This window comes from Labrus mixtus, chromosome 3, assembly GCF_963584025.1.
Source record: "Labrus mixtus chromosome 3, fLabMix1.1, whole genome shotgun sequence".
In the NCBI taxonomy this organism is placed as follows: Eukaryota; Metazoa; Chordata; class Actinopteri; order Labriformes; family Labridae; genus Labrus; species Labrus mixtus.
Window position 1 is genome coordinate 18,886,600 of NC_083614.1, and position 14,563 is coordinate 18,901,162.

General features: G+C 44.2%; 1 protein-coding gene across 1 annotated transcript; it reads right to left on the minus strand.

The window, feature by feature from the left end:
* Positions 1 to 219: 219 nt before the first annotated feature.
* enc3 (ectodermal-neural cortex 3) lies at positions 220 to 11,675 on the minus strand. The gene is made up of 4 exons (XM_061033547.1): positions 11,405 to 11,675; positions 9,003 to 10,037; positions 8,124 to 8,903; positions 220 to 1,676 (listed from the first exon to the last, which is right to left on the minus strand). The coding sequence occupies exons 2-3, from the start codon at positions 10,023 to 10,025 to the stop codon at positions 8,157 to 8,159; spliced, it is 1,770 nt and encodes a 589-aa protein (XP_060889530.1). The 5' UTR covers positions 10,026 to 10,037; positions 11,405 to 11,675; the 3' UTR covers positions 220 to 1,676; positions 8,124 to 8,156.
* Between the last annotated feature and the right edge of the window lie 2,888 nt (positions 11,676 to 14,563).

Here is a 14,563-nt window from a genome sequence, read left to right on the forward strand (position 1 = left end):
TGGGGGATTAGTAGATGCAGAGGAAGCGTATGTTTAAAACCGACATCAGAAGGAGATAGGTGTTACTGCTAACATCAAAAGGAATCCTGAGCTGCACTCGGAAACTATCTCAGACATGTTAAGAGTACCTGTGTGATTATATGGTGACCCAAGTGCCTTTAAAGACACTGCTGCAGAATTCCACTCATTCCCATGAAAAACAGGGGCCATACAAGGAAATACGTTTGTTCAGATATTTATTGATGAATTACAAGCTGCAGAAGATGAAATAACAGATGGTGTACCAGTAAGAGCTTTATATATCGCTGTATTTCATATCTACTTTGATATATTTGGAAAACTGCAGAGTTGCACACAGAGTAATTTTTTAAGAAGGATAGAGAATTTGCTACAAAAAAGGCTTTGATTATTCACACTACCCAAGCTGGGTTAAGACAAAGTTACAAAAAATTAAGACAATGAAGAGGTTTCTTTGTACAAAATGTGCAAAATCAAAGGCTTCTACAAATGACAAAAGTAAAAAAAACAAGCTGTACACACAGAAGACTTCCATTAAAGGTCCTGAAAAAGTACATGATAAAATCAACGTTATAGCTACAAAGTATTTACTGTCTACTTTCAACATATTTAGCTTTTGTTATTGAAGTCAGAAGGAAACGATGGTTAGTTATTCAGATTTGGCAACCTTTCTGTTTGAAATATGACCACTGCCTTTAAGCAGTATCATACTTTTCCATTGGCGAAACATTGTCAATCAATGCACTCTGAAACCAAGAGATTCTATAAAATAGTTTATCACAAAAATAATACATTCACAAAATAATTATTTCAAAATAAAAGAAATCTTACCCTTCCTTGTACAAATACATGCATACTCAACATAACCCTGAGACACAAAACACAGACGGAAAAAACAAAAAAAAAAACAACTTAAAACAAAATCGCATCTTCTTCAGCCATAATGGGCCACATTCTCTCTCTCTACAGAGCGTGTATTTTTAAGTCGAGGAGGATGATACAAATTTAGTTCACCAAAATTGAGGGAAGCCCGAGTCCAAAGTCTAAAAATATAGACAGGAAGATTGTTTCTGTGCACAAAATCATACACTACCCTGAACGTCTGTTCTCCTTCCCCATGTGCCGGTTACAGCAAAAGGTCTAATTCACTCTATCAGCAGTCCAAATAAATTACACCTGAGGAAACGTGCGGTGTCAGAAGGGGAGGGAAACCACATAAAAAGGACAGCGTGCTTTCTTTTTTTTTGATGTGGTGCCAGCGACAGATCCGTATGGAGTCTGTTAAACTGGTAATCTACTGGTTTGATGATGGAGTTAGTCAGTGGAGCAGTGTGGGCTGAGACAGTCACAGTAGAAAAAAAAGGAAGAAGGTCCAAGAGCACACGTCTTTACTATCTTGAGACGCTTGTGCAGTACATAGCAACGAGTCCAGCTCAGGCTACCTACATGGGAACGTTACACGAGCAGTATCAGTAAACAGATCAGGTGGAGAAGAGGCCGCAGACTTTTAGTCTCTGGGCTGTTTCATGGCAGTTGCAGCTGAAGATAATGTGATTCTGGCTGCATGAAGCCACAGCAGGAATACACAAACTCTTCCTCTCCGTCCTCCTCGGCGAAGTGCGAGTACACATGCCTGCATACCAGACACCGTGGCCGATCTGTGGAAGGAGACACAGAGAGATTAATGTTTAGGTGCTGCTGTATGGGGACCAGCCACATGACCTGGACAGTCTCAGGGAGCAGAGAGGAATGCAGGAACCCCAGTCCTCCTCCGGGCTACACATCAGCTTATCACCAAGCCATTTTATCAGGCTTACCCACATAGTGTTAATAATGCCGCTGGACGGAGCGTTATTTAACCAAAGGCCTGCTGGTATGTGGGATTAGGCTGAGCCATTTATGTTGCTAGGTAATAAACATCGGATGATGGCAGAGGAGAGGACCCCAATCTGTGAAAATAAGCTTCTCAGGACTCAGTTAAACATACACAAACCATCTGCTTCATCCATAGGCTCAGAACTCATACGCTCAGAAGCTTTGGTTAGGCTCATTTTTCAGATTGTGTTGATGTTTAGCATCACCACCTTTTACGACAAATTTGAAAAAAAATAAAAATGTTTCATCTTTATTCTCTGCTACCCCAGATAACATTTCCTCTACTGCTGTTCTGATGTTGTTTTACACTGAAGCAGCCCAGCATGACGTTTACCTCTGATTTGCATATTCATGATGATAACTCAGGCCTGTGGATGAAGGATGTTTGTGTGCTCTCTTTAGTGGGAAGAAATCAGTTGACAGTTACAGGCATGCTCTGCTGGGAGGGGAGGGGAGGGGGGGGGGGGGGGGGAGGGGGAGGGGGGCTTGTTTGGATAACATAATGAGTTCTCGTTTCTATTTCCTCACAAAGCTGGTTGATACTACAGAAGCCTCCACTGATCCAAGCGCAACCGCTACTGTTGTGAATACATCGCCTGAAGCCTGACAGTAGGACACCACACAACAAGAAGAGAGAAGAGGTGACAAACAAGCTTCAGAAGAAGAAACAGGAGGGAAAAAAAACATCTTGCACTTCGACTATCAGGCTGATGCTGTGCAAACTTATCTATTTCGTCATGAACCTGAATAGGCCTCTTAAAAGACAGGTCTCTACAAAATAAACATACTAACAAAACATGGCACATTCAAATTACCTTTTTTAAAGCATACATGTACCATATTTTAGCTTTTTAAATAAATAAATACAAGCTTTGAACAGAAACAGTTTCGAGCAATAGAGCAATATTTTGCCTGGAGATAGGTACCAACTCTCTGTAAATGTATCTCAGTTAAATATGATGCTACAGCCAGCAGTTTATTCATCTCGTCTAAGCTTAACTTAAGTAAGAAGAAGAAAAAAAGAGGTGGAATCAGCAAGCCTGTCTGTCAAAAAAAAAGCAACAAAATCCCCCTGAAAGCTGCTCTTAAGATAACTTATTAACACACTTCATTTCATTTTAATCCTCAAAAATGTGACGCCAGCAAGAAGCCTGTTAGCTTAGCCAAGCACAAAACGAGAAAAAGAAAAAGAGAACAGTTCGTTTGGCTGTTTTCTAACAGGTCATACTTATCCAGACACTAACAACTCAGAATCTCACATGTTTGATCAATTAATCAATCCCCTTGGAACAGGAGGAAACAGCCAGTTTATTGTCACTGGTTAGCATCTCATTTTAAACCTCACAAAAAGTTTCATAGAGACACAGGCTGAAGCAAAGAGGGTGTCAGTCTGTCATCATCAGGACATCAAAAAAATAAAACACCACCCCTGTCTCAAATGATCCAACTCCAGCTTCCTCTGCAAACACAAGACCTCTGTCATTATTACCCGTCATGTCAAGGGTTAATTACTCACAACACTGATTTGTGCCGGCTCCAGTTCTCTCCTTTTCCAGCATTTCAAACCACAACACTTTATTCTGACTAAAATAACCAAAATTGACCTTCAGGAATCTGACCTCCATCTGCCAACGGGGGTACTACAATTTCTTGTATGTGGGGATGCGAACAGGTTTAAAACACCTTGGTGCACTGCAGTGGCCAGCGTGTGCTGCTGTGAGGGATGCAGGGAGCCCCCCCTGTGTCCTTCAGCAGAGCTAACAGATGGCCCGAGACTTCATGAAGTGATTGGCTCTGACACGCTGCGGTTTAACCTGCCGCAGCCTGTCTGCTCCCGTCAGCTATCTCTCGCCTCCATTTGGGAACAATACCAAACTTGAGTGACCAAAGTCAAAAATAATGACTAAATCTAAAACTTTTTTTACGGTTTAAAAATTGCACAGTGAAGGAGGACATGTGCGCCAACACTTCTTTCACATTAATCCTCCAAACGTCTCTTTTAGCTCTTTTTTTTTTTTTTCCCCACTCCTTTTTGTACTTCGGGCTCCATCTGCGTCTTCTATAGGCCCAATTACCCACAATGCACCTGACCACACTAATGCTGAGTCCTCTTTCTTTATCTGTCCCTTGTGTCCAACAAGGTCTGTGCTATGTTTACTAATGACCACCCAGACTTTCACTGCATTGACTAACGTATGAATCACCGTCACTTCATTTACATGAGTTTGCGTCGTTTTTTTCAGGGACTAATAAAGGAGACACAAGTATCTCCGTAAAGCAGCTGCAGATTACATTGAGGCATTCCTTGATGAATCCTTACACAAACTCCAGTTTAAGACTCGAACAAAGCGCGTCTCTGTGCCTGAATGTGCGCCACTCCAGCGCTACTTCAGAGGCGCAAATATTACGTAATTCAGATGAATTACCAGGCAGACACACTCAGTCCCGTCCCAGCTGGCTCTCTGAAGAGGCCTCTGTAACTGTATGACAGCTCGTCCCTTTTTAAGGGTGTAATCAAATTAGTCTGGGTGATTATTCAGCCATTTTAGGCATCTTTTTCCCTTTTCCTTTTTGTTACTCGCCGCATGGAGAAAAGACCAATAAAAACACCATTAGGTTTATGCTAATTTAAGCAGCCGTGCCAAAGACTGTAATGTGGTAGATTGATTACTCAAGGGACCGGGGACGAAGTGTGTGTGTGCACGTGCTGACTCTAACTGTGCATGTGTGTGTCTGAAGTGAGCGGGGACGGGAGAGGGGGGGGTGGACGGGGGCTTGTTGTACACAGATGCCACAATAAAAGCCTCATTCAGATGTGTTCCTGGTGGCCCTCACAGCGAGGCATTAATAAAACATTAGTATCGAGTGACTGGAGGCCTCTGCACTCCTCCTCCCTGATCCCACTGTGACCTCCCCGTTTTACAGCAGCTGTCTAGGGATGCGGGCGAGCCCCCACGAGGACTTCCCCCTGTGGCCCCCTGACCCCTCCAGGTGGACCCTATCACACGGAGCTGGGGCCACATCGTGAGGATGTCGGTTGAAGCCGTTAAAAAACAGAGAATGCTGCTTATAGCTGTGATTGTTGTGGGGGGAGCGTGAAGGGGAGATGAGGAGGGAGGGGTAGAGAAGGGGGGGGGGGGGGGGGGGGGGGGTTAGAAAACAAGGGCTCAAGCGTTGATAACAGTCATCTTTGGGACTGTTACACTCCAGTGGTTGAAAGGCGAGAGAGACAGGGCTGAACTTTGTGCAGAGATCTCTGGTTACATCCTGTCCGGCATCAACAAGTGACCAGATCACACAGTACAGCTACTCTAGCTAACTAGCTTCAAAACAAACTGAATATATCAATTAAAGCCTGACTTGCAACACTTCGGCAATATTCAAAATATCTCCATTCATTTTGTCCGTCTGTCTTCAAGTCTACAGCTTAAAATCATATTCACTTCTCCTGCCTGGAGCATAACAAAAAAACGAAACCATAATGTTTTAACATTTACAAATACTTTTCCATCAACTGTGGCTTCTGGGTTTGGCCCTCGAGTCTGCGGCAAGTCACATCTGGTGGAAATGCACAGGGCTGCACACTGCAGTAGGTGGTAACAAAAAAAAGGCAGAGAGGCTGCTAAGCCCCTGTACAGGCCACAGGACAACAACGAGGCCTGAACCCACGAGGCGGCATTAACACATCTTTACTTATAGGCCACACCTTCATTCCCCCGGAGTTAGAGTAAGGATGGTTGGCTTTCTAAAAGGACAGGCCATGACAGCAATATGCCTCTGCGTGTGTATGTGTGTGTGTGTGTGTGTGTGTGTGTGAGGCAGAGTAGTGCTAGTGGAAAATAAGTGGTTTCACTACTGCGTAATAACTCACAATACTACTAGTGAATACTTGAGCTGCTGACTGTTGGTTTTTCAGACCCATCATTGACATGAAAGGAGCGCTCGCTCACTCACACACACACACACACACACACACAAATATACTACAATTATTTTCCTTTCTGACCCCCGCTGAAAGTTGACAACCTCGGGATAGGGGGAAGTATTTTTAGGCAGGCGTTAGTCTCGGCTGCCAAGCAGAGCAAAATATAGCTTTGCTTCTCCTGGTCTTACTCTCTGTCCTCTTCATCTCCTCTGTGTGTGTGTGTGTGTGTGTGTGTGTGTGTGTGTGTGTGTGTGTGTGTGTGTGTGTGTGTGTGTGTGTGTGTGTGTGTGTGTGTGTGTGGTGTCAATGTGCGCGTCTCTGTGTCACTTTGTTGCCCCCTCACATTTTTTCCACGTCTTCTCTCTTGCCCCCTGCCTCAGCTGATAGAGAATAGCCAGCCTTCTTAACAAGCTGGAAATCGGAGCCGTTTCCACGACTGCAGTAATTAAACATAAAGGCAGTGAGCTTCTGGATGGGAGCTACTGTAGCAGAAAGAGTTCATAGGGATGCTGCGCTCTTGATCTTTCATAGCCAGCCTGTCTGTCTCCATCCTGGCCTAGAAAAAAAAAAAACTGGAACCATGAAGACAGCAGTTCATAGCAGCAGCCGCATAACACTAAGCCCCCTGCTCTGTCATATACAGCTCCTTACAGAAGACACAAGGCACACATAAGCCCAACTCTCCTCGATCACGTCTGCTCAGCTTTACTTTGAAAAGTCTTGGAAACATTAAAAGAGCTTTTTTGGACTCATTTCCCCTGATTCATTACAGAAAAGTAGAATCTCACAGCGCCACCACTCCAAAAAAGAGTTGGCGGCTCCCGGCTACTTGAAGCAATAGTTTGACATTTTGAAAGCATTTTTTCGTTAGATGAGGAGATTATTGGTAAATACAACACTGGGGCAGTAGGATGCCTAGCTTGGCTTAGTATTAAGAGTGGAAACAACTTCCGTGGAATGTTTTTCCATCTGACCGAGCCAACACAACTATTTCCCCGTTAGCAGTTTTTGTCCTAAACTAGCGGCCTGCTAGCTGCAGCCTTCTTTAGAACAGACAGATATGAGAGAGGTTTCAACCTTATATCTCACTATGGACAAGAAACTAAGTAAGTAAGTGAGGATGTTGCACAAGTGAACAATTTAAGTCAATCAATCTATCACCTTTTGACAGAATGTGCTGCTTAACACAATTTAACCTCTAGCACAAAACAATACAGTATTGTAGTGACAGCTATGTGAAGCAAGTGTACGTTTTCATGACAATAAAAAAACTCTTTTTTTTACTATTACATATCCAATGTCCGATAGAGGCCAAACCAAAAGAACTAATAATTTAACAATATACAAGAACCTGACTAGATCCCTTACACCATCGGGCACTTCAAACAAACCTTGATAAAAATACTATTACCTCTTCTAGTTTCATCTACTTGCCCCTCCACCTCTTCCCCCTCACATAGCAAATATTTATCATCTCTCGTCTCACATGAAGCTGTGAAAGCTGCTGCCTGTCGTTCCTTCAGGAAGAGCGATTCCTCGCTGGTATGGTACGTTACATTTCTGTCAATCACACTTTCATATCTCCGAGAAGCATCCTTCACTTTTTTTCCCCCGACCTACCCCCCTGAATCCTGAGATCACTGATCTGATCTGAATGTTTCACTGTGAGCAGAACACTACGCCAGCATCCTTCAGCAGCACATACAAAACTGAAGTTTGTTTTTATTGTTGTGTTTTTTTTGTTTTTTTATATGGACGTTGCTTTGTGATTTTACATGGTTTAATGAACATACATACAATAATGAAATGGTTGTTTTAACTTTCATCTACAGCTTGCCTGAAGATCCTCATGTCACCTTTTTGAGGTACTGACTCATAAAATAGAGTCCAGGTCGGTCCCTGCAGAGCATCTGGCCCACTTGCCTCTCTGAACTACAAGCGTAGACCTGATCCCTGCCTCTCCAGCTAGCTCCCATCAGGGACAGGGGTCCTGAGTTGTAGCTCTTGCTCTGTAATTACCGGCACTGCTAACATTCCTCCTGCTCCACAAACCCAGACATCACTGTGTTTATCCAACACTCAGCCGTCACAGCAGCTAGATAATGTGTAACTGTAACCACTAGCAACCCGGAAAACAGTGAGGGGTTTTAAAAAACTGGCCTGTTCACACTAACATTCACCTGAGGCTGTTAAATGTTGTTTGAATGAGTTTCCACACAGTATGTTGCAGTAGAGGGGACACTATGTATGGGACATCTAATTGACATTTATCTATTTCACTTTAAGGAACCTTAAAATGACTCACCGTAAAAACATCAGAGAGTCAGAGCAGCTGTCTCTATGCTGGGAGGTACTTCCATGTGCTGACGAAAGCAGTGGGAATGAGTGAGTAGGGCACGCTGGTCACACTGTCCCAAGAGTCTGACGATGGATCATAGCAGTCTAATGTCTTACACCTCTGAGCTCCAAAGTAGCCCCCAACCACATATAGTCTGTTTCCTGATGCCACTGCATGGCAGCTGATCCGTTTGGCCGTCACGTCACCGAACTTCGACCACTGGTACGTCTCGCTGTTGAAGCGGTAAGCAGAGCTGGCTGAGAATTCAGTGTCCCCTCCAATCACCACAACGTGGTTTCCGACCACAGCCGCGGCGGTGTAGCGCCACAGCTGCGGGCAGGCTGCTGGCACTGACCACCGGTTTTGGCACGGGTCAAAGCACTGCACCTTGGGGTACTTGTCCCGGTTTACACTGGTGCCCCCGAAGGCAAAGAGTTTGTTTTTGGCACCGACCACGGCAGCGTTGCTCACACCCTCTCTGAGCGGAGCCACCAGGGTCCATTTGTTGGTCTGAGGGTCGTACTGCTCCACCTGTTTGAGAGACACAGACGGCGATGCGGGGAAGGATCCTGCGAGCGAAGTGTGCCCTCCCACGACGAACAGCATGTGGTCGAGCTCTGCTGATCCATGTCCGAATCTGGCGACCAGCATAGGCGCCGCTTTGGACCACTCATCGTGTAACGTGTCATACACCCAGACGTCTTTGGAGGCCCCGTTTTCAGACCCACGCCCTCCAGTAACATAAACCTAACGTGGAAGAAATGACATTAAGAGTACGTCTATATACCTTCAGATAAATTTTTTTTTAAAAAAATCACCATGTAAGATAGTACATACTATACATACCTTGCAACCAATAGCACAGGCGCTGCATTCTTTCCTGGGGCTGGGGATGTCTGTTTTGGGGCAGATCTCCTTGGTCTTGTTGTCAATCATGTAGACTTTATCACACATGAAGGTCTGCCCTCCTAGCAGCAGCAGTGCCTGGCTCACCTTCCTCGGCCGGGCACAGAACCCCGTCACGATCCCGTCGTTCTGAAGGATCCTCATTTTGCACCGCACCGCGTCTTCCACGATCTCCCGCCCCACCTTGTGGCACATCACCAGCTCCTCCGAAGCCACGTTCTTCAGCAGGTACGTCTCGGGAAGCAGCGCCAGACGGACGCACCGCAGGAGCTCGGGCAGCTCGCTGTGCCTGCGCTCCATGTCGGCCTTCACCCAGTCGATCACAGCCTCGTACACCAGGCTCTCGTCCTCCACCTCCAGCTCCTCGCTAAGAATCAGTTCCTGGACTTTGTCTCTGGGCAGGTTAAGGAAGTCCTCTGTTTTGAATAGAGTGGCGAAGTCAGCCAGGCACATCCTCCACGACAGCTCGTACAGTCTCTGGCACTGGTGGGCATCCGACAGCAGCATCATCCCAAAACAGTTCGATTGGTGGAGGTTCTTCTCTAAAAACTCCGCTGCCGCATCCCTGATGTCGTGAAACTGAAGCATGTCGCCCGCCTCCAGGAGGGACTCTGCGTTCTCCTCGTTGATGATGACTCTGGCCGAGTAAGCATAATCGAGCAGGAGCTCCAGCACTTCGGGATGGAGAGAGTCGTGGAAGTTAACGTCCGCGTCTCGACTCTCCCTGAGACCCCCGCTGAACATGGCCTCAAAGTACCGGCTACAGGAGGCCAGCACGGCCCGGTGGCAGGGGAACGTTCGGTTTCCGGCCTTCAGGACGACGTCCGTGAAGACTTTGCGTTTGCGGAGCAGATTGAGCTGCGTCAACAGGCTGTCGGCGTGGGACGTCTTGTGGAAGAGCTGGATGTTCATCGAGCCCGAACTGGAGCGAGACTTTCTGTTTTCGTGGTTGCTGACAGACATCTTGACTTCAACCTGGAGAAGGAAACGAGAGAATAACATCATTACAGCGGGCTCTTTTTTTTTTTTTTTTATAATGCCACCGATTATGACAGCTGCATCGGGATACAAGACTTTGAGGGTCAAGCCAACTTTCTTTTGATGTGAACGCTACCATAAAACCTCCCTCCCGTTTTTTGTTCAAACATAAATCACCATGCCAACAGCTGATGAACGGGCAGTTCAGACATAAAATACTCTTATCAGTACGCTGAGGTACAAACGGAAATGAACTTCAGACTCTAGAGATGAAAGCGGGTCAGATAAGGAAAACTCCAACTGGAAACAAGCGCGTTCACTCACTGCGTGAACACAGAGATTTACACTAGGAAACACACAACAGTGCCAGAAACACATTCTCAAATGAGCAACTTTAACAGGCTTCTAATGCTTCCTACTGTGATTAATGAAAGAAACAACACCTGGGTGTGTTGCACTATATCACTTCTTCCCACCCCTATAAACATGTCAGGGCTGTGAGTCACCTTCAGCCACGGGAGGAGCCAAGACATTCCTGTCAACTTATTCTCTGCTCCTCGGCTGGCTCAAATACAACACGGTGCCAAAAGGCGAAGCTTTAAAGCCCATTTAACATGTGACACCTCAGACCAGCTCCTTGGGGTGGAAGATTATGCAACCACAGTGTAAGAGATGAACCCCCCCCCCTCCCCCCAAATTTTTTCTTTTGATCAAGTTTGACTCATGTGGATAGGCCCGCAGCAATGGCATGAATTTTAAATCAGAGGAACTTAAATGCATGCTTCAGGGATTTTCTTTCACTTCATTTCGTCTGAATACTGCGATGTAATAACGTGCCATCGTTAGACAAGTTCACATTGATTGTAAGAAAAAAGAAAAGAAATCAAACCATTTAAATAAATAAATAAATAAATAAATAAATAAATAAATAAATGAATAAATAACCAGAGCATGGCAGACTGCCCACAATTAAAAAAAAAAAAAAAAAAAAAAAAAAAAAAAAAAAAGGGCTAATAAATATCTTCCGCTTTAAATCGTCCTTTGTTTTACAGCAGATACATTTAAGTGGACTTTTCAAATGTCACTGAAGGGGGCCGGGTGACCTCCGTGGACGGACGCAGTGTGAAATCTAATTCGCTTTGCGCAGTAAATGTGAAACTACGGTCAGCATTTCAACATGCGCTCAACTTTCCTCCCAAGTTAGCAGCAGCCTGCAAACAGCACAGCACAACTACAACCAGCACAACATGAAAGGGTTTCAGTGTTACAGCCTGTAACTGAACTCCTCACACTCCGGGAGGTTGAGAAACGTCCGACAAACACGCGCGTCAGTGATCGATACTTTCAGGGGATTCGGTTTTTACCTTGATAGTTCGCAGATCAGATCCGGATTCCTTTATCTCGGTTACAACTTCCTTCCGTTGTTGCTTTGTTTGAAGTTTGACACAAGTTAGACGAATCCACCATCCGGTTTAACATATGTATCGTCCCCAAAGCTTTTAGCAAAATGGTGAGCCATTTGTTCGCGTGGCGAGATTTGAGTTTCCACACGCGTAGAAAACAAATAAAACAAAGTTAGCTGCTCGGTGTGTTGTCGGCTTAAAGCCACGCAGCCTGCTGGAGAGTGACGAGCAGAGAAAGAGCCGAGGCAGCCGTAGTGTTCAGGCTGGCTCCTCCTACTCCTCCTGCTATTGTCCAATGGGCTGGAATAAAAAAAAAAAAAAAAAAAAAAAAAAAACATCACAGCAAAAGACTTTCGACTTCATCCAACTTTAGCACATCAGCATTGTGGAAAAAAAGCACTGCTAGAAACACAGAAAAAGTCTTTGTCTCCGTGGATGTCACTTGATTCTTCCATTAATAGACCAAAACATCAAAATGATTTGCATGAAAACATTAAAAGGCATCAATAAAAGATCAATGTTTAGGCTATATAGGCCACATATAACCTACATTTAAAAAGTGATGCAAGAAAGTGAGATATAGGCTACATGCAGACCTCATGTTTTTGAAAGGTAAAGTTTTCAGTATGTGGTTATGTTATTTAATTTACTTGACTGATTAGTCATATTGTCTTAAGAATTGAACAACCAAATGTGTCTACATGCCATCTACACACTGCAATACATTAAATGTTTGGAGAGATACAGCCTACTGAAGTATTGTCTTATTTGTCATATGACTCGTTTAAATGTTTTTTTATATTTAAACATGTCGAGTCTAAAAATACACTTTATGAACAAACGCCAAAAAACACAAGTTAGCCTGATCTATGAAAACTCTAAAAAGAAAGAAGATTAGATACACGTCTGACACATGGCCCGTTGCCCTTTTGACAGTGGCTGTACATTTCTGCTGTGTGCTTATTGGATTTTTGTTCAAACAAAAAAATCAAAATGACTTCATCCTAATAATACCTCCTCTGCTCTGGCACCATGAGGCACAAGCACAGTCCTCCCTCTGCTATAGCCAGCTCCACACAGCCCACAGTCTGAGTGATCATATGATGGCAGGTTAAAGTCCCTGTGAGGACCATGAGATCGGTCTCAAGCTGAATTCCTGACATTTTCTGCAGGATTTAAATTCTTGTGAGTTATCAGGACAAGATGGAGGTCAGTTACGAACCAGCAAAGTCGGCCTGCACATACAAGGAAATTCACAGGCTGCTTTGTATGTGCGTTTTTCCAAGTATTTTACAATATTTATAAGTAATCGATACATAAAAGTGATCCAATATAAAACAGATAATGCTAGATTTACAAGGAGTGCAGATTCAAGAATTAAGATTCTTTATCCAGACAAGGTGCATTGTTAGGACATGTCCCCACAAATTGGCACTGAAAATGTCTTGTTTTCATTTAGGCATGCCAGCTCTAACGCCCTGCGACTGTGCATGCATACCCATTGGTTCACAGAAAATGCAATGAAACAGAGACATTGTTCATTTAAATAGCTGCACCTGTTCTTTTTTATTATGTCTGTTGTGGAAAAAGCTCCTGTTAAAGTAAGCATTATAAAATTTAAAAAAAACAACACTCGGGAATGTTAAATTGAATGTTGCTGACAAACTTGAGACAGTTAATGGATCAGTGCTCTGGAGAAATAACTCAGTCTCTTGAGGCTGTCCATGCTCCGAGCTGTGTGATCTCCAACAGCACAAACACTACCGACAGAGTGGATGCCACACAGCTCAGGTTTCCCCTCCCTCTTACTCACTCCCTCTTACTGTCACTCAACAGCTGCTTTTTAAGATGAAAAGCTGCTGCTGTTTCCAGACTGTCTGTGTTTGTGTGCATTGGTGATCATGTGTGTCCATTTTTCACTCAGTGTGTCTTTAATCCAACATTTTCCCATCATTTCCCTTTATATATACGACTGCTACCCATATCTCAAATCACCATTATATTCATTTTTTCAACACATAAAAGCCCCGGACCCCTGACAGCTAACAGTCGTGGATGACCTCAAAGTTTGACATCGTAAACACATTTATGGGTACTTCACATTCTGATTGTTGCTGGTGTGGGTAGAAGCCTCCCTTGTAGCTTACTGGGTCGAATGCTTTCATACACACAAGTGTGCCTAAAGGAGATTAAGAATTTAAGAAGATTAGATTAATGAACTCATGATTGTAATCTAGGGTTAATTCATTTTGCTGCACTTTAACCCAACCCTCCCCTCCCCCACCCAACCCAGTGGCCTGAAGCCAAACTGGTCTGAAGACTTATGCGTCTGCATGTTTGTGTGTGTGTGTGTGTGTGTGTGTGCGCGTGTGTGTGTTTGTGTGCGTGTGTGTGCGCACGTCTGAGTGTTTGTGTGTAGCATTGTCTAACTGTTCATTAATTACTCTTAGGTGGGCACGCCACTAATCAGACCCCCCCCCCCCCCCCTCAATTTATCTTAAATGCCCCCAGCATCACATCTAGCCTCTCACAGCCTCCCCTGTTTAGTTGACAGTAACTGTCGACTCCATTGTTGCCTGCAGACTCACTGTACCACATATTTATTCACTCAAGGCAGGTGGTCTCCTCAGTGAGGTCATCCTGTCTGAAACATAAGGAGAGGGGTCCTCAGAGGGGGTCACCCAAATGGCGAGGACTCAACACAAAACAATGCAGAAGGGTCTTTAGACTTTCTATTTCTGCCGTTGGCCCCTGCTTTCCACACACGGCTACCCAGACAAGTCTGAAGGATGAGCTTTAGCTGAACTTATATTAACATCTGCGTATTGAATGATGAAAATAGTCACTTATTATTGACAGAAAGAACAAAAACGTCCAATACAAGTATTCTTATTAAAATGACACAAAGTGGAAGGAGGGTCACGCTGACATGCATGGTTGCAAAAATAAAAGAATTGTTTACATCACAAATTACGAGTTTTATATTAAACATCAAACCAGGCTAAGATTAAGATTTACTTTATTGATTGAATAATGACCGAAATCATGACAAAACTAAGCAGAGTAAAATAAACAAGACATAACCATTCTTATTAACAGTTAGGGATCTGTTAGGATCTT

Bases quoted from the DNA above. Each gene is read 5' to 3' on its own strand.
- enc3 (XM_061033547.1), bottom strand. From the start codon at position 10,025: ATGTCTGTCAGCAACCACGAAAACAGAAAGTCTCGCTCCAGTTCGGGC. The intron at 8,904-9,002 runs GTATGTATAGTA...CTTCCACGTTAG, and splicing joins CCTGTGCTATTGGTTGCAAG to GTTTATGTTACTGGAGGGCG.